Below are 25,078 nucleotides of genomic sequence, written 5' to 3'. Positions count from 1 at the left end.
CAGACCAGGAAGGTCTGGGGTGCTTCTTCTTTGCAGAGAAGTGGGAGCCAGTCTGGAGGAGCCAAACCAGCGCAGAAGATGTCGGGGTGCGTCGTCACAAAGGCCACTAGCCAGCGGGCAAGCAACCGGACAAACGCGGCAAGCAGGAAAATGCTGAAGGGCCCCACGCAGGACTCGTGGAGTGTGGGGGGCTGATCTTCGGTGCAGATGGTGCTTGGGGTTGGGGCTTCTCAATCCCCGGTGCACAACTTCAAGGGTACCTCAGAAGCTGCGCTTTAAGTTACTAGCCACTTTTTCCAGGTAGCCGGTCCCACGTCGCTCGTCGCCTCCACGGATCTCAGCTCTGCTGTAGATGTGGATCAGGGTCGGAGAAGTCTGGAAGTCAAGGCTCTGGTCAGGCTCTGCAGTCGGTTCCTCGTAGAACGTGGGCAAAGCAAAGGGTAGTCTCTTGATGGTGCCTGTTTGCACAGGGTAGCCACTCCTTGGCTACAAGGGAGATTCTTCAGTCTTCTTCTTTCGTCGAATGTCGAAGGTCCAGAGTTTCTGTTCAGTTTTGCAGGTTCAGGATAATCTAAAGTCTTGAGGCCCAACTCCCACTCTTATACTAATCTGGGGGGCTGGGATACCTGCTAGGTCACGCCTTATGGGTGGGACCTGGGAGGGGGTGGTTACACCCACTTCCCTTTGTCCAGTTTCGCGCCAGAGCTGGGGCTGGAGTGCCCCAGCGCCGGTTTGAACTGGACTATGCAAGGAACACCTTGTGTGCCCCAGGCATGTCTCATTCCTTTCAGCCCACCCTGCCCCAATACACTAAAGGCTGTCTGGGGAGGTGCTAGCACCTCCCCAAGCAGGAAACCTATTGTCCAGGCCTCCCTGGCTGGGATCACTCCCAGCAGCAGGAGATCAGACTTGTGTCTGTGGCAGCAGCATCCATTTTGTGATGCTGAGGCTTTGGTTAGAGTTAAACAGCAAAGTAGGATTTTAACATGTCTCTCCCTCTAGAAGGGGGGAATAATATCCTCATCACCAGAAATGGTATGGGGGTATTATTCCAAAGTGTTAGACACCTTACACGACATGTTTTGATAAAGCCAAACCATAGTTACCATAACCGTTTAAGATTATAAGGCACTTTAAGAGTATATGGTAGGCTATATCATAGAACAGCTATAAGGACATGGTTCCGAAAGCTGCAGACAGGCTCAGCTCATGCTAGAGCACCATCTCACATGTTACCAAGCACTCTGCCTCCAGGATTGTTAAGGCCTGCCATAGGAGTGACTGATAGGTACACATTTGTCTATATATAAGGGTAGATATAGGCATACTATAAGCAAGGGGTGATTACACGACCTTGCCCCAGCTGAGTGATCAGCCAGTTGTGTCTGATTGGAAGGCCAGACCAGGGGTGGCATAATACATGCTGCAGCCCCTGGGAGGCCTAGGGTGCACCTATGCCCTGGGTACCTAGGGTACACTGTACAGGGTCCAATAAGGTGATCCTTACCAATTGGTTATGTACCTAGGGTACATGGAGTCCATTTTAAAGAGAGAGCAGACAGCCTGAGACCCTGAATGGCAGGATCTCAGGCCAACTAAGTCGAAAAACCAGCTAGACACTAGGCAAAAAGTTGGGGTAACCATAGTCAGATATCCACCTTCCTACACATACTATATATGTTGACTGGCCCCATGCTCCAGCATTAGGGGCTCTGCTCTGGCCATTTGAAAATCTTTTCATTTTTACGAAAGGAAACAATTTGTGGCTCTGGGTGATTTTTCCTCTAACACCTCCACGTTACAGTGTGGGGTACTGCAGGGCTCTTCATGGAGCCCTATGCTTTTCAATCTATATGGGACCCCCCTCCCCCCCGGACACACTACGCAATAAAGAAGGTTTTTCTGTCGTCATTTATGCTGGCGACACTCAGATAGTCGTGTCAGTTCAGTAGCTAGTAACCTGGAAGAGACAGCTAGTAGATTCCACAGCTGCATTATGGAGATTAGCAATTGGATGTCAAACAACAGTTTAAAACTTAACTCTGGCAAAACCGAGGTGCTCCTGCTGGGTAACAATACATCTTTCTAGTCCCCTACTTGGTGGCCACAGGAATTAAGAGAACTTCCACACACCAGTTTCCAAAGCTAAAAACATTGGTATTATTTTCGATGACAGACTGTCATTCAATAAAAACATCAATGCGGTGACTTCTTCAGCTTTCTTTATTCTCAAAATGTTGAGGAAGATTTTTTTCCATTCATTCCCCAAAACATGTAGAAACGGGTGGTTACCGCACTTGTGCTCTCGACAGCAGACACACCTAAATAAACTACAAGTCCTGCAGAATGCAGTGCCGCGAATGATTCTTAGGATCCCCTAGGCATCGCTCTTGTTCTCAAGCCTTGGCTCAGCTTCACTGGATACCTATTCTCAAGCGAGTTGATTTCAAGGCACTTTACATTGCTTTTAAGGCACTAAATGGCATTGGCCCTGAACATCTGAAACAGAAATTCATTTGGTACCGCCCGTCCAGAATCTTTCAGTCCTCTATGTACTGGTCCCCAAAGCCAAGAGAACACATTGATGTGGCAGGAGTTTCATCTACTGTACAGCCCAGAGACGGCACTCCCTTCCTCTTTATCTGAAGAAATTTAAAGGTCTTCATGCCTTTAGGAAAGCCCTGAAAACAAGGATGTTTAATCAATAGTTTTTCCTCTTTCTCCCCTTGTCGAGATTCCGGTCATCAATCTAATGCTTTTCCGGCTATTTTCCTTCCGCAGCAGAAGCACCTAGACACCTTCAAGCAGTAGTATGCTTTACAAAAAACAATTTTCATTTCAGACAGCCTTTCAAGAAAACCCCTGTTAGAAAAATCATGGCACAGGTTTCTGTTTCATCTTTAAACCAAAGATGCAGACAGTAGGTGAGTATTCCATCAGTTAGCGCTAAGACCAGTTTTGCACCTTTCCCTACTCCACTCAGACTGATACAGTCAGATTCTTTGTTACAAGGTGATAGTAGGAAAGTAGATGGAGCAAAAAGTTTTTCGGCAGGAGAAAGACAAAGCAGCAGTACAAACGAAAGGGAGTTTGTCACGCTTAACCAGACCTATAGTGAATGTTTAGGAGGGAGCAAGCGTGTGTGTGGTCTAGGAAAAGGCAGTGGAAGCTGCCTAATCTTCAAAGGGGCACTCTGTCTCCCCTCCTCCACAAGCAAAAGTCTGACCCACCACGAAGAATCCATGAAATGTCGGGAAAGAACCTTGCAATTAACACGGCCATTAACACTGTTGTCTAGTCACTTTCCCCAACCCGTTATCTTAGGTATCATTTGGGGGTAGCAAACACAAAATGGACTCCATTGAAGGTGTGATCAAGCCTGTCACATTTCCCAGACACGCAGACATGTGCAATCTTCAAGTCCCACAGGGTGGATTAAGAACCAGACTGCAGGGAATTTGTTAATCGATTCAAACACGCGTGAGAGGCTAGTAGGCAACTCTCCTTGGCATGGCTGGGTAAAAAAGCCTGCCGTTCCACTATATTCTTCTTGCTGCCAAATCTGTCATCCTCTAAAGCCTCCTGTACTGATAGCAGTCACGCTTGGTAAGTAGGGTAGATTGCTCTGAGTCTCAGTTTGTTTCACAAACATGCCTTCAGTGCCAAGCATGATTGTTGTGTGTCCTGAGGAGGGAAGAACCAAACTACAGCTTGATAGGATAATCCTGAGGCAGGGATGCATGGTTCTCCACAGCCATGCCTCAGACCTTCCTCCAGCACACCATAAGCAATGTCTCCCTCCACAAAGAGGAGCAAAATGTAGTAATCATATTAAATAATTAGATAGTTGGTGGGTTGAGGAGCAAGAAATACAGGCATGGGGCTATGATCATGCCGGCTATTTGTAGGAGGTGCATGACCGCCGATATACGGTTACGGAGAATGCATTGTGTCAAATATGATTAGATAGACCAGTAAGGGAGGAACTGACGGGAAAGCTCCATGAGATTTTTAGCATCTGCCCTTCAGTTGGCGATTGGGTGCCACCTTTACCAGAGAAAAACACAGATTTGTTTACGTTTTAAGATCCTGCAAAGGCCTGGACATGATGGTTAAATGGAAATTTTCTGAAAATCGCATGTATTAATTTCCAATATGGCCTTTAATTCTTTGTGGACTTGTCAGTCAGGGATCATTAAGGTACCGCTATAGTACATTTCAAAGTCGTTTCATCTTATATTTACAGTTTAATGCATGTACTGGTAAGGGGGTAATATCGGCTTTTGAGTCATTTTTCATATTTTTCTAACAGCCGGGACATTAAAATACTGGTAATGTCAGAAAAACAAAACAAAAACACACACCACACAAATAAAACAACAACAAAAACGGCCAGGTGGCAAAACTAGTTGGAAAGGCTGTGTTCATCTATAGATAAGTCTTTGCAAACCCTCTGTAAAGCCTGGGTCTGCAATTCCTGGCTCAGTCTCTTTGTCAGTGTCAAGTTACAATGGGGGACACAAAGAACAAGACTCAGGGGTCCTGAATGTAGCACCATGTGATAAGCTGGAGCCAAAAGCCCTCTCTGTGACAGGAAAAGCCATATTACCACGCTCCATTAGCTTGTTCAGGCTTTTTCAATGTTGTTTCTTCATTGAACGCTACACTAAGTCCACCTAAGATGTGGTACACTTGTCAGAAGAGCTGGACTGCCCCTGATAGAAAGTTATGGCTGGCAGAAGTAAGAAGATGGGTGGATGCTGACCATGTCAAAAGCTCAGGTGGAGGACATGAAATATTGTCGATATAGGACCACCAACCCTCTCTTGCTAAAGAGACTTTTGGATCAGAAACTGCCTTGAGAGGCAGCTATATGAAGGGGACTGTATAACCCTGAGGAAATGGTTGGAGGGAGATGCATAACTGTTTAGTGCCAGAAGAGTTGGCCAACCCCCTTGTGAATGATCGATGAAAGGACCCCTCCCCTGCATGCTAGAACGCTGGGTACGAATACTAATTTGTCAACTGACGCAGAACAATGGATAAGAAGCACAAATGAATGATTGGCTCTTCATGTTAAACTCTTGTTTTTTGCTTGGTTGGCCTGTTCTTTTCCAGGCGAACAATGATCAGTATATAATAATGCGAACTGAACATATATGCATGATCCTATTAAAAAAATGGTATGTTTTAGCATTAGGACTCATTTATAAAACTCAAAATGGTTAAAAAAACAAACTATTTTCACAGCTTATATCACATGAAAACCTTACGAGGGAGAATAAGCTTTATATCACTTTATTTTCAGCACTTTTAATCTTTCTGTCCCCTCGCCACAATATTTTCATCACACCCGAGCATCTCAAATTATTTTGGGCCTACCTCACAAATGCTGATGAGCAATTGCATCTCTGCTACTTCTTTGTGTCCCGTCACCTTACTCTAAAGCAATCTGTCTCCAGCCAGTCGATCACCAGCTATCAGGAGCTCGCAAATAATCTCAGAGTAGCTCCCAGCCTTGGGTTCATTTTTAACTAAGAACTGCAATTACTGTTGAATTTTCCATTTTCAGTTAAGGCAAGGGTATGTTTATTTTACATTATTATCAGGCTGCAGATAGCAAAGCCTGATAACGAGCAGTGCTCCACTCAGATTTATGACCCATTTGGGTCACAGAGGTTCGGAATTGAAGCACTGAGGTATTTAACTCTTAAATAAAAGTCCTTCTCAACTCAGTACTGAAGCATGAAAACAAAATGAGATTTCTGAATGCTTTTAAATGAGAGAAAATTACAATGAAGAATGAACTTATTAATTAAGATAACACTTCATTTTAATTTTCCCCCTTTTTACAAAGTGTCACGTTTACAAACAGCAGGCATCGCTCCCAGTGGCTGGTAGCAACAGTGCCATAATTGTAACTAAAAAATAGTCCTTTTCTTTTAAATGGGAGACATTTAAAGTGAAGAAAAATGTTTCTATGAAACATCTTAATTGTTTTCTCTACTTTAAATTAACCAAATTAAGTCCTAATGTTTTATGAAGCAGGTTTCTTCACTTTAAATTTCTCACATTTAAACAAATGGCTATTTTCCGGTTATAAAAATGGCACCATGTCTACAGGTCACTGGGAGTAATAGGCCTGCTGTTTGTAAAGACACTTTGACTTGGAAAGAAATTAAAATGAGTTGCACTTACACAGAGCACGCATCTTGCTCCCAGCGGCTGGTAGACATGTTGCCATATTTATAACTGAAAAATACAGCCTTTTTCTTTTTTTTTAAGGGAAAAGTTTCTACTGCTGAAATTTTTTCCATCAAGTGCAGATAAAAATTTCTTTTTTTCAACATTTTTGCCCAACATTTTTATGCACTTTAAGTTTCTCCCATTTAAAAACAATTTTTGTGTGTTTGTGTTGTACATGTAACGGTGCCACATATGGTGAAATATATGTCCTGAGCCACAAGTACATATGACACAGACTCCCAGTCACCCATCAACATATTTCTCATTAATCCACACACATGTTCATGCATCCTCACAGACCATGAGCTCACGGACACACACAGCAGCCCTAGAATAGAACCAGTAGTGACAGTATTTTGTTCAAACCATAGTATCGAGCTCCATGAACATTAGGTTTAAAGTCAATGAAGCTGGGTGAGGGGGTGTCTGGTAACAATGCACAAGCCACTTGGCCCGCAGTAGCTCACTACAATTTTCACTCATCTGCAGTAGATCTCATGACAGAAAAGGTTGGAGACCCCTGCTCTAGAGAAAGACTCTTAGATTGGTTGATGAGTCAAAGCCAATCACTCTAATGACCCACCTACCACAAAAGGGTTCAATGCTTGCCTTTTACAGGAGTGCACTTTCGTTTGAATGCACTCCACCATGCAGATTACATTTTCTTATCTCCTGTAAATGGTTTCACTTACTGTTGCCAACCCTTTCACTCTTGCTTAATTTAAAATAGGTCTTTGGTTTTATTATTTCCGCAGACAATCGTTGATTTGTTTGCAGCATTAAAAGTTCTACAGTCTGTTTCCGTTCTTTACAGTGTGCCTAGGTATGTAAATGTTATACTGTATGTTTTCTTGCTTGCATTATTGAAAATAGAAAGTGGTGTCTTGTGCCTAGTGCACATAAACATTGTAGCCTTACAGAGTGAAACATATATGCAGAATATGGAAAAGCATTTGCATCTTCGTATGTGGCCCAGTTGATCTCAGCAGGCTACTGCCATGCAATGCTCACGCCATCCTGTAGCACGTTTCCAGGATACCCAATTTTTTAATCTAATGTACTGTGGCTTTTTGTGTGGGCACCAACTGCCATTTTGTCCTTTTATTTTTGCACACAAGAATCAATTCACACCATTATACAGCTGTTTCAAGCTACAGGCGAGTTTAGTAAAATGGCCAGCAATGAAGTGTTTTATTTTCCTTTCTATTTAAGACGCAAAAGTAGTACTTTGCACATAACCTTTACGCCCATCCTTCAAAGCGAACCCAGGGAAACAGTAATTACCAGCAGTTACCGAGGGAGGAAATACAACCTCCAAGACCTCGTACCTGCTCTGATCATTGACAATGAAGGTCATACTATTCTCATCAGTCTCACAACAGGACATCTTCCAATTGTGTAACTCTGGTGACTTCAGAGATTTTATGGCTGCACAATGCACACATTTATGTCAGTCACAAAGCCTCGCATTCAAATAACTCATCGTAGGTCGTCCTTAAGGTGGAAAATACCCATCTGCCCATTGGATGTGGTGGCAACCTCTATGTAATGAACAGCGGGAGATGTGCCACGCATGAAATTTAGGAAACTCAAAAATTAACAGTAATTAAGAGTTATGAAAATTCTCGGAAATAAGTGGGTTCTGGATGCATGAGTGCGTTAAGCAGCCATATCTGAAAGAAACACGTTAGTTAAGATTCCTTACCTTAGAATATCCCCAGGCGTCAGGCTGGATCCGGAAAGATTTTTCGCAGCAATACCCTTGCGCATCGCTAGGCGTTGTCTGCAGCTCCGCGTCCGTCACCGTGATGACGGAGTACTTAAACGCCGCCCTCGCGCACTGTCAGTTCTTCTTTTTTCCGCGCCAGTAAGCGCAGATCTGGGAAGAGCATACCCTTTAGTCACTTTTTGGTCTCTTCTTTCGAGTCGACCTTGACTCCTGGTGCCGGTAGGGATGCCCGGATTCAAGCCGTGTGACGCCGGTCACCGACTGATGTCGGTTACGGATCACCACCGTCGGTGTCAGTACTGCCTTGGGGGGGGGTCGACCATGATGACCAGTCGTGCCCCGACTGCCGGGCCTTGACATCGAAGGCTAGGCGGGAGCGGTCCCGCAAGCTTCTCGAGATCCAGCAGTCGGCTCCGCGCTGCTCGAGGTCCCGGTCGAGGAGGAGGTCGAGGGACCAGTCGCGGAGCAGAAGTCATCACCGCTCGTCGGGTTCGAAGTCCTCGCATTCAGGTAAGTCGAGGCACAGTAAGAAGAAGTGGCATCACTGTTCTGACGCCCCTCGCCGGTCGCGCGACTCGGCTGAGGGTTCGAGTGGCACCACCCGCACACCTCCGTTGGAGTCGCATCCGGCCCCATACCCTCCGGTCCCTGGGCCTAATGCGACTCCGGGCGAGATTCGGGACTTCCTCGTGGCCATGAGGAGTCTCGCTCCGCCGTCAAGGCCTGCCGGCGCCCCGCAGGTCCGACTGGGAGGCCTAGCGAGCCGGCGGCTTCGGCCCCGACGCCGCAGGCCCCCGTGGGATCCAGGCCTGGATCCCGGTCGACGCCAGCTGACCTTACGACCCCTCCGCCGGCGCCAAATCCTATGTTGCCGCCGCTGGCGCTGTCCTCAGACGACGTCGTCCCCAGTTTTAGTCCGGGTCTGGCGTCGGCGCTCTCCGGCGCCGATGGATGAGTATTTCATCTACCGCCTGGCTCCGTCCTTTCTACCTGTCTACCAGGAGACGAATGACGGGAACGACTGGGAGGGGTCTGAGAACTTTAGTTAGGATTGGGCAGACGAGCTGGGGGATGCCAGTGGTCTCGACACTTCGCCTGACACTGGCTTCATCTCTTCTCCCTCCGTGGCTACGGAGGAGGGTGCGACCTATTCTGTGGTGCTGCGCAGGGCTGCCGAAGCCCTTCACCTGGAGCTCCCTCCTCACTGAAGTGCTTCAACCGCCAGTAAGCTCTATGGAGCCTCTACTGCAGTTCAATGAGGCACTCACTGACGATCTGATGGGCACCTGGTCCAAGCCCTCCACAGTCACTCCTGTGGACCGGAACGTGGCCCGGCGCCACCGTCCTGCTCCGGGCGACCCCAGCTTTCTGTCAGTGCACCCCACCCCTGAGAGTCTGGTTATCCAGGCCTCTACGTCCCATACCGCCTTCCCGTCCGCTCCTCCGGATCGGGAATCCAAAAGGTTGGAACAGTTTGGGAAGAAACTGTTTTCCTCCCTCAGTTTGGGGTTGCGGTCCATTAATACCGCGTGCCTTTTGGGACTTTACACCCACTCCTTGTGGGATACGGTGGCGGACGTGCTGCCCCAGTGTCCGGAGAAGGCCCGGACACGGCTCGCCCAGGCTCTTGCTGAAGGGTGGGATGCAGCATGGTACTCCTTTCGATGTGGGCTTGACACCACAGACTCGCTAGGTAGGGCGATTGCGACGACGGTGGCGATTAGTCATCACGCCTGGCTGAGATCCACAAATTTCTCCGGGGAGATCCAGAGCACACTCATGGACATGCCCTCCGATGGCCGTCGACTTTTTGGCAACAAAGCGGACAGTGCGCAAAGGACTCCAGGGCTACGGCCAAGTCCTTGGGCCTCTCGGCCCCGCGCCCGCAAACTTACGCTTTTCGCCCCTTTCGTGGCCAAGGAAGAGGCGCCCCCGCACGTCCGTCTAGCCACAGGACCAGCCTCAACGCGGTCGCGGATTCCGCCGCGGCGGAGCAGAGGGGCGGTCAGCCAACATCTACTCATGCAGCATCTGCCTCAATGCCTTCCTAGTCCGAGCTTTCAGGCCCATTCCACGCCAGTGGGAGGCAGAGTTCTCCATCCCCTGCTCCACTGGCGTACCATCACATCGGACAGGTGGGTGCTGCAAATCGTCCGAAGGGGCTACTCCCTCCCCTTCGAGGCGACCCCTCCAGCCATGCCACCGCAGTACCACTGCATGTCGGGGGATCACTTGCAACTTCTGCAGGAGGAAGTTACGGCCCTCTTGGCCAAGGGGGCCATCGAGCGCGTTCCTGGCCCAGAAGTAGGTCGGGGTTGTTACTCCCACTACTTTCTGGTTCCCAAGAAGGGCAAAGGGGGCCTACGCCCTATCTTGGACCTCAGGAGTGTCAACGTCTTCCTCCGGAAGGAGAAGTTCAAGATGCTCACCTTAGCTCAGGTTCTGGCTGCCCTAGACCCTGGAGACTGGATGGTAGCGTTGGACTTGCAGGACGCGTATTTCCACATCCCCGTACTGCCAGCCCACCAGCGTTACCTGCGGTTCACGGTAGGCCAAGAGCACTTTCAGTCTACCGTGCTCCCCTTCGGCCTCACCAGTGCCCCTCGGGTGTTCACGAAAGTGATGGCGGTGGTCGCAGCTCACCTGCCCAGTCTTTCCCTATCTCAACAACTGGTTGTTGAAGGCGGGCTCGCCCCAGGCAGTCGTCTCCCACCTCCAGACTACTGCCGACCTCCTGCATTTGCTGGGGTTCTCCATCAACGTGCCAAAGTCACATCTGAGTCCCTCCCAGAAGCTCCTTTTCATTGGAGCGGTTCTGGACTCGGCGCAGTTTCGGGTCTATCCTCCCGAACAGCGGATTCGAGATATTCAGGCTCTGATTCCGATCTTTCAGCCTTTATCCCGGGTTTCGGTCAGGATGGTCCTACGGCTGCTGGGTCTGATGGCCTCCTGCATCCTGCTGGTACATCACGCCAGGTGGCGGATGCGGGCTCTGCTGTGGGACCTGAAGTTCCAGTGGGCTCAACATCAGGGCAACCTGTCCGACCACGTCCTGATCTCGGAAGGCACGGCAAGACAGCTCATGGACCGCGATTGGGTCAGTGGTACATCCCTCTCCCTACCCAAACCGGAGCATGTGGTGGTGACGGATTGCTTCCCCCCTTGGATGGGGGGGGCCACATGGGAGAGGCGGAGATCAGAGGCCTCTGGTCTCCGGCGGAGTCCCGGCTCCATATCAACCTATTGGTGCTACGGGCGCCATGTGGTATTGCAACAAACAGGGCGGGTGGGGTCCTGGACCCAATGTCAGGAGGCTCTGCGCCTTTGGACATGGCTGGAACATCAGGGCATCACCCTGGTGGTTCAACACCTGGCGGGCTCTCTAAACGCCAGGGCGGACGAACTCAGCCACCGGTGCATGATGGATCTCGAATGGCGTCTGAACTCGGACGTAGCGCAAGGCCTCTTTCGACAATGGGGAGAGCCTTGGTTAGATCTATTCGCCACCGAAGAGAACGCGCAATGTCATCAGTTCTGTGCGTTGGAATTTCCAAGGCGGCACTCGCTCGGAGACGCTTTTCGTTGCAAGTGGAGTTGCGGTCTGTTATACGCCTTTCCGCCTATACCACTTCTGCCCAGAGTGCTGAAGAAGATCAGGCGCGACCGGGCCCAAGTCATCCTTGTGGCTCCGGATTGGGCACGAAGATACTGGTATCCCGAGCTACTCAGTCTGTCAATCGATCCCCCGATTCGACTGCCTCTTCACGAGGACCTTCTGTCGCAGCAGCAGGGGACAGTCCTCCACCCGAACCGGTCCAGCCTCCACCTCCATGCGTGGAGATTGAGCGGTGGCAGTTGATGCCATTTGACTTGCCTCCTGAAATCTGTGATGTCATTCTGGCAGCCAGGCGTCCCTCCACTAAAACGGTATACGCCTGCAGGTGGAACACATTTGTGGCATGAGGCACAGCAAAGGCTGTGGATCCCCTTTCCACCCCTCTTTCTAAAGTTCTCCTCTTTCTCCTTTCCCTGGCCCAGCAGGGCTCTGCTCTAGGCACCCTCAAGGGATATCTTTCAGCTGTTTCTGCCTTCTTACGGCTTCCTGATCAGCCTTCTCTTTTCAAGTCCCCTGTTGTTGCTAGATTCTTTAAAGGCATTACTCACACGTTTCCTCCTGTCCCTTTCGTAATGCCTCAGTGGGACTTGAACCTGGTGTTAACCTAGCTGCGGAAAGCCATGTACAAGAACTGACGTCAGTGCGCGAGGGCGGCGTCTAAGTACTCTGACAACGTCATCCCGGCGATCACGATGCTGGCGACGGACGCGGAGCCGCAGACGACGCCTAGCGACGTGCAAGGGTATTGCTGACGAAAAATCATTCCGGATCCAGCCTGGGGATATTCTAAGGTAAGGAATCTAACTAACTAACGTTTCTTACATCGAACATGAAAATGTTCAGATATTATTACGAAACGAAGTAGCCAAAATCTTAACAACAAAATACAATTCTTTGTTGTGGCCCCCACTAGACTATAAATATCAGAGGCCCAGGACACGTCTATAACAATTTGACATCCATGGACAAACTAGCTGTGATACAAGGAAGGTAGGAGGATGTAAACAATCCAGAAAAAATAAATAAGAGCCAGACAACAGGGAGAGAATACAATATTTTAGAAAGTTTCACGGTTTTATTCGTAACACCACCACCTCCACCAGTGCACAGTGACTGCAGCAGAGTGTGCGTATGTGGTGGTACAATTAACTTGAATATACTAATACCATCCTAGCAACACAAGTGCAGCAACCTTGCCGCAGGATGTATAAATGTACAAACTTTTTACATAAACCCATACTGCAGCTCCACTACCTCCAACTGAGGCACAGTATCCTTGCCGAAGGATGAACATAGGTGTCATAAACGTCTTACATATGCCAACTACATAGCCACCAACCTCCCATTGGGCAGTCACTGGTCACAAATCCTTTGTTCATTCTCAAGGTCACACTACAGCCGGGTTCACAGCCCTTTTAGCTGCAACTGACAGTAAAGTAACTTGAAAAGCAAGAACACCAACAGCTGCTCAGACACGACAGCCGAGAATGGATTTTTGACTGAAGTGGCCTTAACAGCCCACATGGAAACTCATAATCTTTAAGAGAAAGGTAGATGTATTTTTCCTGAAGCCTACGAAGTTCTCTCCTAGACAAAGACGGCGAGAGGGGGTTTCACAAACTAAACCGAAGAAGGCAGAAGCGTTTGCCTCTCTTGGAAAATAAGGACCAAAATAGGCGATTTACCTTCCTAAGCTGTTAAATTGGTACGACTGAGATGGGTGATAATTAACACCAATTATTTCCACCCAATGACCAGAAAAGCAGCAGAAGTGTAATGTAATTGTATTACTGATCATTAATACAATTGAGGTACCTTGTATGAGTCATGAACACACACTGCTCTGGGCAACAGGCCTAGGATATCAATACACACCACCGAGGACACTTGAAATGAATGAAATGAAATCCAGTATTTAATAACGCGCACAGCTACTCAAGCTAGAGTGTCCTGGCGCACATGCAGCGGGGAGAAAATTAGTGGAAGAAGCCTTCCCAACGCATTCTAAAGGATAACCTGGCACATTCTTCCTAAGCGAACTACCCACATGAACCTTCACAAAAGGCTGCATTCATGCCTGCACCAACAAACTACACCTAGGTCTAAGCAATAGCCACTCACACCGATCCCCATAGTACACCCATTCACAGCTACCTGAGTCGATCACCCACAAGCATCACCCCAAGAATGTGGTCCATCAACAACTCCACAAGCAAGAGGACCACCCCAAGGTGGAAAAACCGATACTCCCAACCCACAGCCCCACTGTGCACACTCGAGAGTGTACAAAGACAAGGGGCTTGATATGAATCGGCCCACAAACCTGTCCCTCACCTCTTTAAACCCACTTACCTTTCTCTGCTCTTTTCTCAAGACATGTTTGTCATCATCCTTCCAGAGAGCATCCTCCTGCTCCTGCTGCCGCTTAGCATCCGCTGCTGCTTTAGCATCTGCCTTGCGTGCCCGGGCAGCGGCAGACTTGGTGTTCTCGCCTTGGAACTTCTTGGGCATGCCTCAGGGTGGGCTGCAACTAAGGAACAAGAATGAGTCAGAACAGTGCGGCACCTTACATATACCGTTAACATTTATGTGTAGACGCTTTGTTTATGTCAGATAAGATTTCATTTTAGAAACATCTGTGAAGGACCGAAATGCACCCCTCTTTGCTCTTGCTACTCAGGCTGTAGGGGGCTTGCATGGGACATAGCTTTCGCGGTGGAGCAACAACACTGCAAATGTACAATATGTTATGTCAAATTAATTTCTAGAGCGCACATATACCTGGAGTTGTCTTGGCGCTTACGACAGACTGAAGCCAAAAAACCTGGTGCTTACTGGGTTGTTAAAAGGGAAGTTTTGAGAGCTTTCCTGAAAGGGAGCAGAGAATTCATGGTTTTGATGAGAAGTGGCAAGGTGTCTTCCCCCCCCCACGGCACGTTTACATCTTACAACCCAGGCATTGTTGGGTGTGGAAGTGCGTAGTATTCTCAATAGCATATACTAGTTAAATTTCTTATTCAAGTAGGCAGGTCCTAATCCATGAAGGGCCTTAAAAGTAATGCAGAGGTCCTTGAAGGCGGTTCTTTGTCTACCAGGCAGCCAATGCAACTGTTTTAGTGCCACTGATGCAGATTGAAACTTGGGAATTCTCAACAATAGTCGTGCTGCCGCATTCAGTAGGATCTGCATTTTATTCAGATGTTGCTGTTGCATATTAATATAAAGAGCATTACAGTGGTGCATTTTTGTAAGGACCATAGATGTGACTACTGTTTTTGGAGCTTGGAAAGAATGCAGGGCAAGACTTTTTTTTTCAAAAGTCCTAAACGCTTAAAAAGAGCTTGAAGTGCCTGCATTTACTTGGGCCCATAAGCTGGTCATCTACTAGAACTCTCAGGTTGCGCACTTTGCTAAGTGGGGTTGGGACAGTACCCAGCCCCTGAAGCCACCAGGAAGGAGACCAAAAGGAGGTTTGGTTACCGTAAAGAATTGCCTCTGCTTTCTCAGAGTTCAGTTTTAGGCAATTTATTGCCATCCAGTCGCTGACTGCCAGCATGCAGTCATGAAACCTGGAGCAAGTGTTCTGATCGGCTTTAGTCATAGAAACCACAATCCGTGTGTCATCGGCGTAGGAGGTGAGCGAATACTAAATGAATAAAGTAAAGAACAGTACCAGGTTTGGAGTGGAAACTTTTGTGTTGAGATCCTTGCGTAAGAAAGCTACAACCAGCACTTGCCATTCTCTGGACACATGGGTTGTAGTCACAAACATCCAACTGCGAATAGCATGCAACCTCAGCGAAACAATAGGCCTTCTATCTGGAGCATAACAAGATCATGCTCAGTCAGAATGCAAAAGGTGGATTATAGGATCTGTAGTTACGTTTCTCCAAAATAAATATAATAACATTTATAATAATAATAATAATGATTAGATCTGAAAAGTATGGCTTGCAGGACGTGAATAACAATGAAAAAAAAAACGGCCAAGCATTCTCCTTTCATTGTGATGAGAAAAGCGAAGGCCTGAGTCACGTAGCTTAAGGAGAGAAGGTTGAAAAGATAACCTTCTTTTAAAAGGAAAAAACTGAAAGCACAGGGCAGCTCCTTGAGACTCCGGTAAACAACATTTCAGATGCTCAGGATTACCACTACGTAGAAGGATTCCAATTAGATTCCCAGTAACAACAAACAATGTAATGCAGACATTTTGAAAATCTGGCTTGGGTATCATCTTCATACACTTATCTTAGATACCACTACAGTGGAGTTTCCAAAACAAGGCAAAGCACATTTTAATGAAATGTAAGGTGGATTTGTACAGCACTGCTTGTCCCCCATGAGGGTATCCAGGTGCTGAGTAGGTGAGGTTAGGCCTGTGGTCAGGCTGGGCCTGAATGCAGGCAATCTCGATGGTCCTACAAGAAGATTAATCGAATTGCCAAGTCTTCAGCTTCCTGAGGAATTAAAGGTATATACCTGAAAGTTGATGAACTTGTGACAGACAGGAATGTGCAAGGAGTCTTACCTTAAGACGAAATTTGGATCCCTTTGTGTACGGTTCTGTAATCTGTAAGGTGGGTTTGAATATGGCTTCTTCTGTGGTAGCCTGCACAGAACATATCCTACCTAGGATTATAAATGCACACCTCTTAAATTATCATCAGGCACCTTCAAGGATGCTATGGGTCACTGCTACCCATATGGAAAGACGAAATTACAATCACACGCTGCATTTTGAGTAGGTCCACGCTATAGAAATACCATAAATATACACATATTTAAATACGATCATTCCATTCACGCTTTGCTGTTCAGAATGCGGTTAGGAAAACTGGAAATATAAACATACATGCCAAGAGTTGGTAACATCTAAAAGAGAGAGATTTAAATTGCAGGGTGCTTGCTTGCATTAGAGTAGAAGCAATCTTGAGACAAAAACTAAGATAACATCTGATTTTTTAACACAAATCGTGAGTTTCCTGCCTGAACATCATTTTTGTCTTGAAAAAGCATAGGTCCCCTAAATGAATTTGGAGCGAGGACACGTCCCTTTAGAACATTAGCACATGATACAACTTGTCCCTTTTCTGGGACTTTCAAATCCTCTAGTGATCATAGCAAGGGACCAGAATAAAACAACATCTAACTTGGACAATAGCATGAACAAAATGTGGTTTTATGTCCTGCATTCAAAAACACAGAAGGATCTTGATTGTTAAACAGCGGGCTTGACTATCACTACCAACAGCACTCATGTTTACACCTCAAGAGGGAAAGAATGAGGTGCCCGAGCAGTCTTGACTCTGTGTGTGTAGTGCAACCATCACAATGGCTTAACCTTTGCTACTCAACCATTTTAGGTACAATAGTTGATCTGGCTAAACTGAACGGCTCCAATATTACCAATTGCAAAATACTGTCTTTGGGTACAAGAAGCCCAGGACAGCAGATGAAGCGTCCTAGAGAGATGGAGTGAGTGAGCCAAGCTGTAAGGATTCACAGATCTTTGGGGCACATGCTCATCGTACCAAGATAATGTACGATAAGAACTTGGTGTCCCCACTCAAAACGGATAGCATCCGCTGGCAAAGAGTGAGACTGTGTTCAGTATTGTCACTACTCACAGAACCACTCTCCAGATGCAGGGGAGGCAGCATTCACCCCAGAGACACCACACCCGCCCCAATAGCTACCACTGGTGCTGCAGGTGCACAGGCACCTGGGCCCACGGAACCCTGATAACGGCTGCATTTTACTACCCCAATAGCAGTCATAATGGCCATTTTCCTTGCTTGGGCCCATTGCATTATTGGTACGCTAATGCCAACAGCTTGAATGTGACACACAGCATTAAAAGTACGGAGCCTGGCAAGGCCAATTCAACCTTCCATCTTTCCGAGATATATTAAATCAAGTACCATTACACTGGAAAAGAGCAACGCCTATTACATACAGTGAGAAGAATCAGCAGCACTACAGTAACAGTTATTTGCAGTGCATTTCAGTGGTGTGTAGTCTCTTCGTCCACAAACCATTGGAATACAGAAATTGAATCCAACTGAAATGAACCGGAACTACAACTCCCACAATGCGCTGGCCTGTCAATTTAAGGCTTAAGTAAGTAAAAGGCCACAATGACATTGTGCTGCTCCTAATACTCTTGGACTATCACTAACGGCGTTATAAATCTGGTGGCTATGGAGGGGCACCCGACCCAGTCTCTGTAGAGAGGAGGGCCCTGGGGGGCCTAGCAGCCCCGCACGTCCCACTCACCGACTCCCGGGGACCCCGCTCGGCGGTTAACCGGGCCCCAGGAGATCCTGCAGGGCCCGGGCGCACGTTCAGCCCCTCACACTGGGGGCGCTATACCTCCTAGACACCAGTGCAGAGGCGCTGTGGTGATGGGAAAGAATGATCAGGAAGTGACGTTAGAGGATATGTACAGCCCGGGTGGCTGCTGGTTATGGATGCTGCAGGAAGGATTTCTGCCAGACCGATGACACCTGAGAACAGAGTTTAGACCCCGGCGGCGGACCTGCTCAAGGTGTCACCCGTGTCTCGCGGTCACCCTAGGTCACTGAGAGTCCCGGGGAGAGCCTGAGGGTCGCTCACTGCGTGGGCGGGACACGCACCGTGTAAACGCAATGACCGCACGTGCGCCCTCCGGAAAACAGCCAGAGCCAATGAACAGAAGCTCCACCAACCAATCAGAAACTACTATGGCGAGGACCTACCTCCAATCACAAGGCTCCACAGCCAATGACATGTATTGGTCACCCAATCGCAGACTAAGTTTCATTTTCAGTCTGTGCTGTCTGTTTTCCGGTGCCTTAGGAGCCGGTGGCGGGCGAGATCTACTTCCGGTAAGGATGGCGGAGGAAGGCAATAGGCTGCCGGGCGAGCTGGGCCTAAGCAGCAAGCAGAAAAAGGAGCGGGAGAATGCGGCGCTGCAGAGTAGTCTGCGAGGACCTGGGAGTGGGACGAGAGCCCCGTGTGACGGAGACAAACCACGGGGCGAAGGAGAGAGATCTCAGGAGGAGGCGGAGGGGTCTCCACGTGGCGGAGAGCAGGCTCCCTCGGAGGAGGAACATGAACATGGGATTGAACAGGACGAGAAACCACAGAGCCTGCCCTCAGGGGACCAAGAACTCACCCTGACTGACCACCTGAACAAGAGGCTGCTGCTCTCCTTCCAGGAGAAGCTGAACCAGGCAGGCGAAGGGCTACTGCAGAGGGTGCAGCAGAGCCAGACTGGGGAAGATGACAACCAAACCCAGGAGGAGTGGTGACTTGGAGCCAAGAGTACCAGGGCAGATCACCAGCCCAGGCAGTGGTGGTATGCTCATGGTGAAGAGCACCATGGGTAGTGGTGCGCCAGGGTGAGAAGCACCAGGGGAACACATTTAGATCATGCTTGGGGGATGCATACGAGGAATAAACATTGAGGAGGGGTGTAAAGACATCTCCGAGTACATGAGGTGTGGCAGTCATACTGCGGTGGTCGTGGCTAGGAAGAGACCAACTTGAGGTTTACAATTAGTTGGTTGGCCAGGAGAAGCACAGAGAAAAGCAAGCGAACACGTTTTGAGTAAACAAGTATTGGTTGTAAACGGTGTTGGTGACAAAACAGTGCAGTGTTAATAGATAGGAGTGGCATAGAAATAGTGTGTTGGTGCCCTATTGCATGGAGGGGCAGGAGTACGATTTATGGATCCTCTGAAAAGCTGGCAGGAAAGAACTGATGAACAAAGTAGAAACAGGCACGCAAGCAGGTGTTGGTTCAAATAAATTAAGCTCAAAATCGACACATTACCTGCGTAGTATGGTGTTTGGGACATGTTTGCATCTGCTCTCCAACAACTTTGTATGCGGTACAAGTACGTAAGGATATCGCGTAGGATATTGCACTACAAAGTAATTGGAATCCTAAAATACCCCAAGCAATTTCTGCAACACATGACTACTGATGCCAGCATCATTGGCATGCATGTTTTGTATGTGTATGAAAGGTGGTAAACTGTTAAGAATAGGCCTGGCTTTATCTGATGACTGGTGACTTGAAGCATCTTAAAAGGAACAGGAAATTGAGAGTGAGGTGTGCTACTGTACAAGTAGGCTATAGACGGTCACATGAACCAGTAAATATTTTTGCTTCTAGAAGTTCATGAATAAGTGGCCTGTTTGTAATACACTGATACTACTCGTGGATGTTGTGTAATAGTCACTGAGCCAATCTGATGGTGCGTCTTGCCGAAGAATGCAAATCACTGCAAAGTAGGTCCTCGTTGGTATTGAAAGGGTCAGTTCAATAGAACGTAAGTGACTTTTCAATGTGGACTGCTACTGAAGATCTGACTTAACAAAAACCGTGCCTCTGGACCAATACGTGGAGCAACGCAACATATCTGCCCCCTTGAGCCACAGTTCACTGAGCATGTGTTAAAATAAAGGAGGTTCATGTTCAGTTACCCAACATCAACATGATTGAAAATTACTAGAACATTTGGTGCTGGTTTGTCCGCAACCTGGCAGACCCATGGCATAGAGCTGTACATGCTTGAGCAATGCACGCAGTCCTAAATACTGAGTATAATAGTAAATTCATCGCCTTTGGAAACCAAGTACTTCTCTCAACTCGTGACATGTAAAAGATTACAAGCAAACTCGAAGTCTGGAGGAGGGACAGTGTGACCGAAGACATTTGCCACCATCAGACATATTGCACAGCAACGTTTTCATTGTTACAGGACGTGCAACTAGAATGCTCTTGAGTAATACATGGTCCACGGCCTCCATCATTCAAACCGAATATTTGACTGCATAACTGAAAAGATTAAACCTGAGCAGTTGTAGAATCAACAGGGTTTAAAATGAGCCTAACAAATGGGAGCGGGGAACGTCCTAATTCTAGACCTAGTGTTGTTAAGTTTTCTTGCACCTTTTGTACTCCATACATCCCTATGCTTGAGAAACGGATATTGTAACGCATCTGAAGAAACTGCATGCAATAAATATTATCTCAGGGTAGTAGTTTGTGAAACCATGATCTATAACTACAATACACTGGAGCGGCCACTTGTGCTTATTGTTTGGGGTGACATGGAGCATTTTATGCATGCCCCAATGAATGGTGTTGGTAATGTTGTTGAAGTGTTGATTGCAGGGATGTAGGACAAGCCACCGTCCAGGAAGCAACACTTGTGTGCAAATAGTCCTCACCACCTGCTTGAAATCCAAAGGTTTATATAGAAATGTACACATTTCTTGTTTTTCAAAGTTCCAAAATTGATATGCTTTTTGTACTTATTTTCCTCACATTTGTTTAATTTTCTCCACTTCAGATGTGCGCAGTAATTTAGCCATGTCCCTAGGACCTTGAAGTTGGTTTTGTATTTATGCCCTTCTTCTTACTCCGATTAGCTGTCTCAATAAAGGCTTCATAGGACCCTAGTTATGGAATGGTTTTTAATATGGATGGGTCTCCTTTGAAAGTGAGGAGGAGTTTTGTTAATTCTTGATAACTAGGGAGATGGTATTTTATTAACCCCCCCCCCCATCACCAGGGGCACTCTGCAAATTCTGTATTGGGATATGCATATTATCTGTACCATGGGCTAGTTGTTATAACATCACTGTTTATTTGTAATAAGAAAATGAAATTGCTGCTAAAGTGTGATACAGTATTACAGTTGTTCCAGAGGTCCCAGTGTATATTTCTGGAGCCAGCTCATTGTATTAAATTCTACTTCCTTAGCAGAGCTAGATCTACCTCTTGAACATGTTAACATTTCCAATGCATTTCACGTGAGAACTTTTTAAGACAGTTTGTTTACTGATGATAACATGCTCTGCTTATGTTATGTATTGTTAGAATTCAGTGGTGGATTTTAAAACAACCACCCAATCGATTTTTTACTTACTTCAACCTTCCTAAATCATTTGTTTACGACAATACTTGAACTACCTTTTTTTTCTTTTTTTTTTTTTTTTCTCCCGATGTATAGAGGCCAAGTTTTGTATACATATGTACTGGGAATATCTCTTGCTGTATAGAGAGCATGACAACAAATATTGAAGGGGACGGGTCACCATTATGAGCTATCAAGTACCTTTCCCCTATTTGTATAATAAAAATATAACCTATATTTCAAATCCTCTTGGTGTTGAGTCGGCATACACTTTTGCTTTATCTCCATATATTGTTCAAAGGTACCAGACCATTCATAATTCAATGGCTATGTGTGTTTAAATTAAATAATAGTTTTTTATTTTTACATAGATCTATCTGCTAAGAGAATACTGTGGTAAACGGACCCCTTAAGTTAATTGGAATAAGTCTTTATATGAATACTACCTACTTGATCAAATTCAACTAGTTTGAACTGACTAACTTTAATCATTCTTAACAATTTGATAGCGCAAGAGAATGCTTTAACAATTACCCTCTACAAATATTTTACACCCACGTCTGGATGCATTCAACTGAATCGTCTGCATTACCGGGCTACACCCTTCAAGTATTCCTCTTGTCTTAAAAACAAAATCTAAAAAATGGTATTAAGAATCTGTTGAGAGTTGGGACGGGGAATCTGTGAGATGTCTGCCATCGACACACTTCTCAGTATGTCAATGGGCTGTACTAAATGAAGAGTCCTAATGGTCCTGCATTCCTCTAACCCAGGTTAAAGGGAAGGTAATGCTCCACTATTGCTACAGCAGGCACGACAAGTTTCCCCCTTTTATTATGTTTAGCTCTTCCATTGTCCATCTTTTCAAAAAAGGAAATGATTGCTTTTGATCTGATAAGACATCTAGCAGCAGATTCCCTACCTTCAAATTTCCTAGGCATCAGATTTGATCTGAAAGATTTTTCTTTGAGCAATACCCCTGCGTGCTGGTAGGTGGCATCAGATGGCTTTGCGTGAAGTCATCCACGCAGGATATGACATCCACGTTAAGTATACAGGCATCACCTTGGCGTGCTGATGTCCATTCTTTTCTCTGCCCCAGTCAAGCGCTGATCCGTGAAGAGAGCAACCCTCTGTCACTTTTTGACAGGATTTAAAAAAAAAAAATTTTGTCACCCTCCCTTTTGGTGTGTAGGTATGTCCAAAGACTTCAGGGTTCAAGACATGCAGTGCCTGTCTCAGCATCATGTCAGTGTCGGACCCGCATTTGGTATGTCTCCGGTGTCTGGAGTTGGACCATGACTCGAATTCATGCTCCAACTGCCAGGCCATGGCTCCAAAGGCTTTGAGGGAGCGGTCCGTAAAGCTGCTGGGCGCCCAGCAGGCGAGACCACATCGCTGAACTCCTTGGAGGTCACAGTCCCAATCCAGAGTATTGTCTCAGCACTGCTCTAGGGGTCCCAAGTCCTCTTCCTCCCACTTGAAATTGTCAGGACATTGAGTAAGGGGCACAATAACACAATAAGTTGAATTGTGCTTCGATTTCTCCCTGTCCTTGGGTCGATGTGACGGAGGAGTCTTAGCGTTCAAGGTCTTGTTCTCAGAACCTGCGTCTGGATCTGTTCTGTGACTCTGATTACCTGGGAGACGGAGCGAACCACTGCATTATTTTGTGAATTTTATCAGGCCATTCGCCTCATTTTTGGGCATGCTGACTCCCACTGTTGTGCTCCGGTGCAAATATCCCCCTATGTATCTGTGTGGCACAGCTTATTCCATTGCAGCCTTCCCTAGTGCAGCCCCTGACGCTCCCGAGACCCCCAGCCACAATCTGATGGTATTATGTGAGGCCAGTGGACTGCATACCTCTCCATATAGTGGCATGCTTTCTCCCCCTGCTGTGGCTACGGGGAAGGGAGTGTCTTATGCTTTGGTGGTGCATAGGGCGACTGAGGTCCTTGGCTTCAGCTTCGATCAAGACTATCATCTTGACGGAGGTGCAACAGCCCGAAGTTTCCTCCCCTTTTAATGAGACCCCACTGACGTCCTTTTAAGGAACTGATTCAAGCCCAGCACAGGGGCCTCTGTGAATAGGACAGTCGTCTGCTCCAGGTGACCCCCAATTTCCTCAGAGATTTTGGTAGTCCAGGCTGCTACGTCCCAGGGCGCATTCCCTTCCGCTCCCTTGGATGGGGATCCAAGAGGCTGGATAGTTGGGGCAAGAACAGTTTTTTTTTTCTCCCACCAGCCTTGCATTGTGGTTGGTGAACATCATATGCTTATTGAGCCATTGGTCCCACACACTGTGGGAACCGGTTGCACAAGTGCTTCCACAGGTCCTGGAGGAGGCCTGGGCCTTCTTTCCCCAAGCAGCGTCCTAGTGGAGAGATGCATTAAAGTTCGCCATACAATGTGGACTGGACTTGACCGACTGGCTGGGCAGAGTGATTTCATCGACGGTGGCTGTCAGACACTACGCCTGGCTCAGAACATCTTGCTTCAGAGGATGTCCAGGCCTCGCCCATGGACATGCCCTTCGATGGCACCTGTCTCTTCAGAGACAAGGCAAACACTGCCTAGTGTTTGGAACTCTTTGAGTGTCCCCACATCCCCAGTCTGACTGTTGCCCCTTTTGTGGCTACAGAGGTGATCTCAGTTGCGCCTGCCACTGAGCCATGCAAGTTCAGTAGCCCCTGCACGGTTCCTTCTAACCCTCTTCCAGCAGCTTCAGCCTCCAAGACCTCCTAGTCTCACCCTTCCAGACCACGGGTGGCAAGTTGGTGGCAGGATCAGCCATCACCTGACCACCTTCACTGGCAGAACTTTGCATTGGACAGGTGGGTCCTAAAGATAGTCCGAAGGGGCTACTCCCTCTCACTCCTCCCTTCTTCCTACTACCGGCCTCTGGAGGATCATTTAATTTTACTTTGGGAGGAAGTATTGACTCTTGACCAAAGGAACCATAGAGAGGGTGCCAGTGCCAGAAGTAGGCTGTGGTTGCTATTCCCCTCTACTTTCTGGTCCTGAAAAAAGCCTTAGTCCTATCCTAGACATGTGAGCCCTTGACTACTTCCTCAACAAGCATTTACAATGCAATGGTCTCGGCAATATTATAGGTAGAGCTATTGGTATTGCTCATTATTTTTTTTATCATTTTTGTATCCCTAAATAAATGGCATTGTCATTTCTATTGGCATTAGCTTTTTTTTTGCATATGTGATACCTATTGCATTAGCAGAGAGAGAGTGAGATAGAGAGAGTGAGATATTGAAATAGAGAGTGAGGTAGTGAGAGAGTGAAGTTTTTAAGTAGTGAGTGAGAGATAGTTACTGTGGTAGTGATATTGTGTTGCTGTGAGAAAGAGAGAGTTGAGTAGCGAGTTAGAGAGTGAGGTAGAGAGTTAGTGAGACAGAGTGTAGTATAGTGAGAGGTAGTGAGAGAGAGAATGTTAGGGAGAGAGAGTGACGTAGTGAGAGAGCCAACCCCACACACATACAGAACCAGCCACACACATACAAAGTGTATCACCCAGACATACATACAGAGCCACACATACAGTCAGCCAGACACAGATAG

At 47.2% G+C, this 25,078-nt stretch overlaps 1 protein-coding gene across 8 annotated transcripts in view; it reads right to left on the bottom strand.

Moving 5' to 3' along the window:
- Window positions 1–25,078, bottom strand: part of CCDC124 (coiled-coil domain containing 124) — an 80,075-nt gene that overhangs the window by 35,382 nt on the left and 19,615 nt on the right. The window contains exons 1-4 of one of the 8 annotated variants that reach the window (XM_085638374.1): window positions 18,227–18,276; window positions 16,120–16,220; window positions 14,373–14,459; window positions 13,944–14,121 (exon numbers count right to left, since the gene is read on the bottom strand). In XM_085638374.1, coding sequence (XP_085494500.1) covers window positions 13,944–14,102 — 159 coding nt within the window. In that variant the 5' untranslated portion in view covers window positions 14,103–14,121; window positions 14,373–14,459; window positions 16,120–16,220; window positions 18,227–18,276. The other 7 variants (XM_085638373.1, XM_085638375.1, XM_085638378.1 and 4 more) reach the window with 7 other exon arrangements.

This window comes from Triturus cristatus, chromosome 12 (genome assembly GCF_964204655.1).
Source record: "Triturus cristatus chromosome 12, aTriCri1.1, whole genome shotgun sequence".
Lineage (NCBI taxonomy): Eukaryota > Metazoa > Chordata > Amphibia > Caudata > Salamandridae > Triturus > Triturus cristatus.
This window is presented reverse-complemented; position numbering and strand designations above follow the sequence as displayed.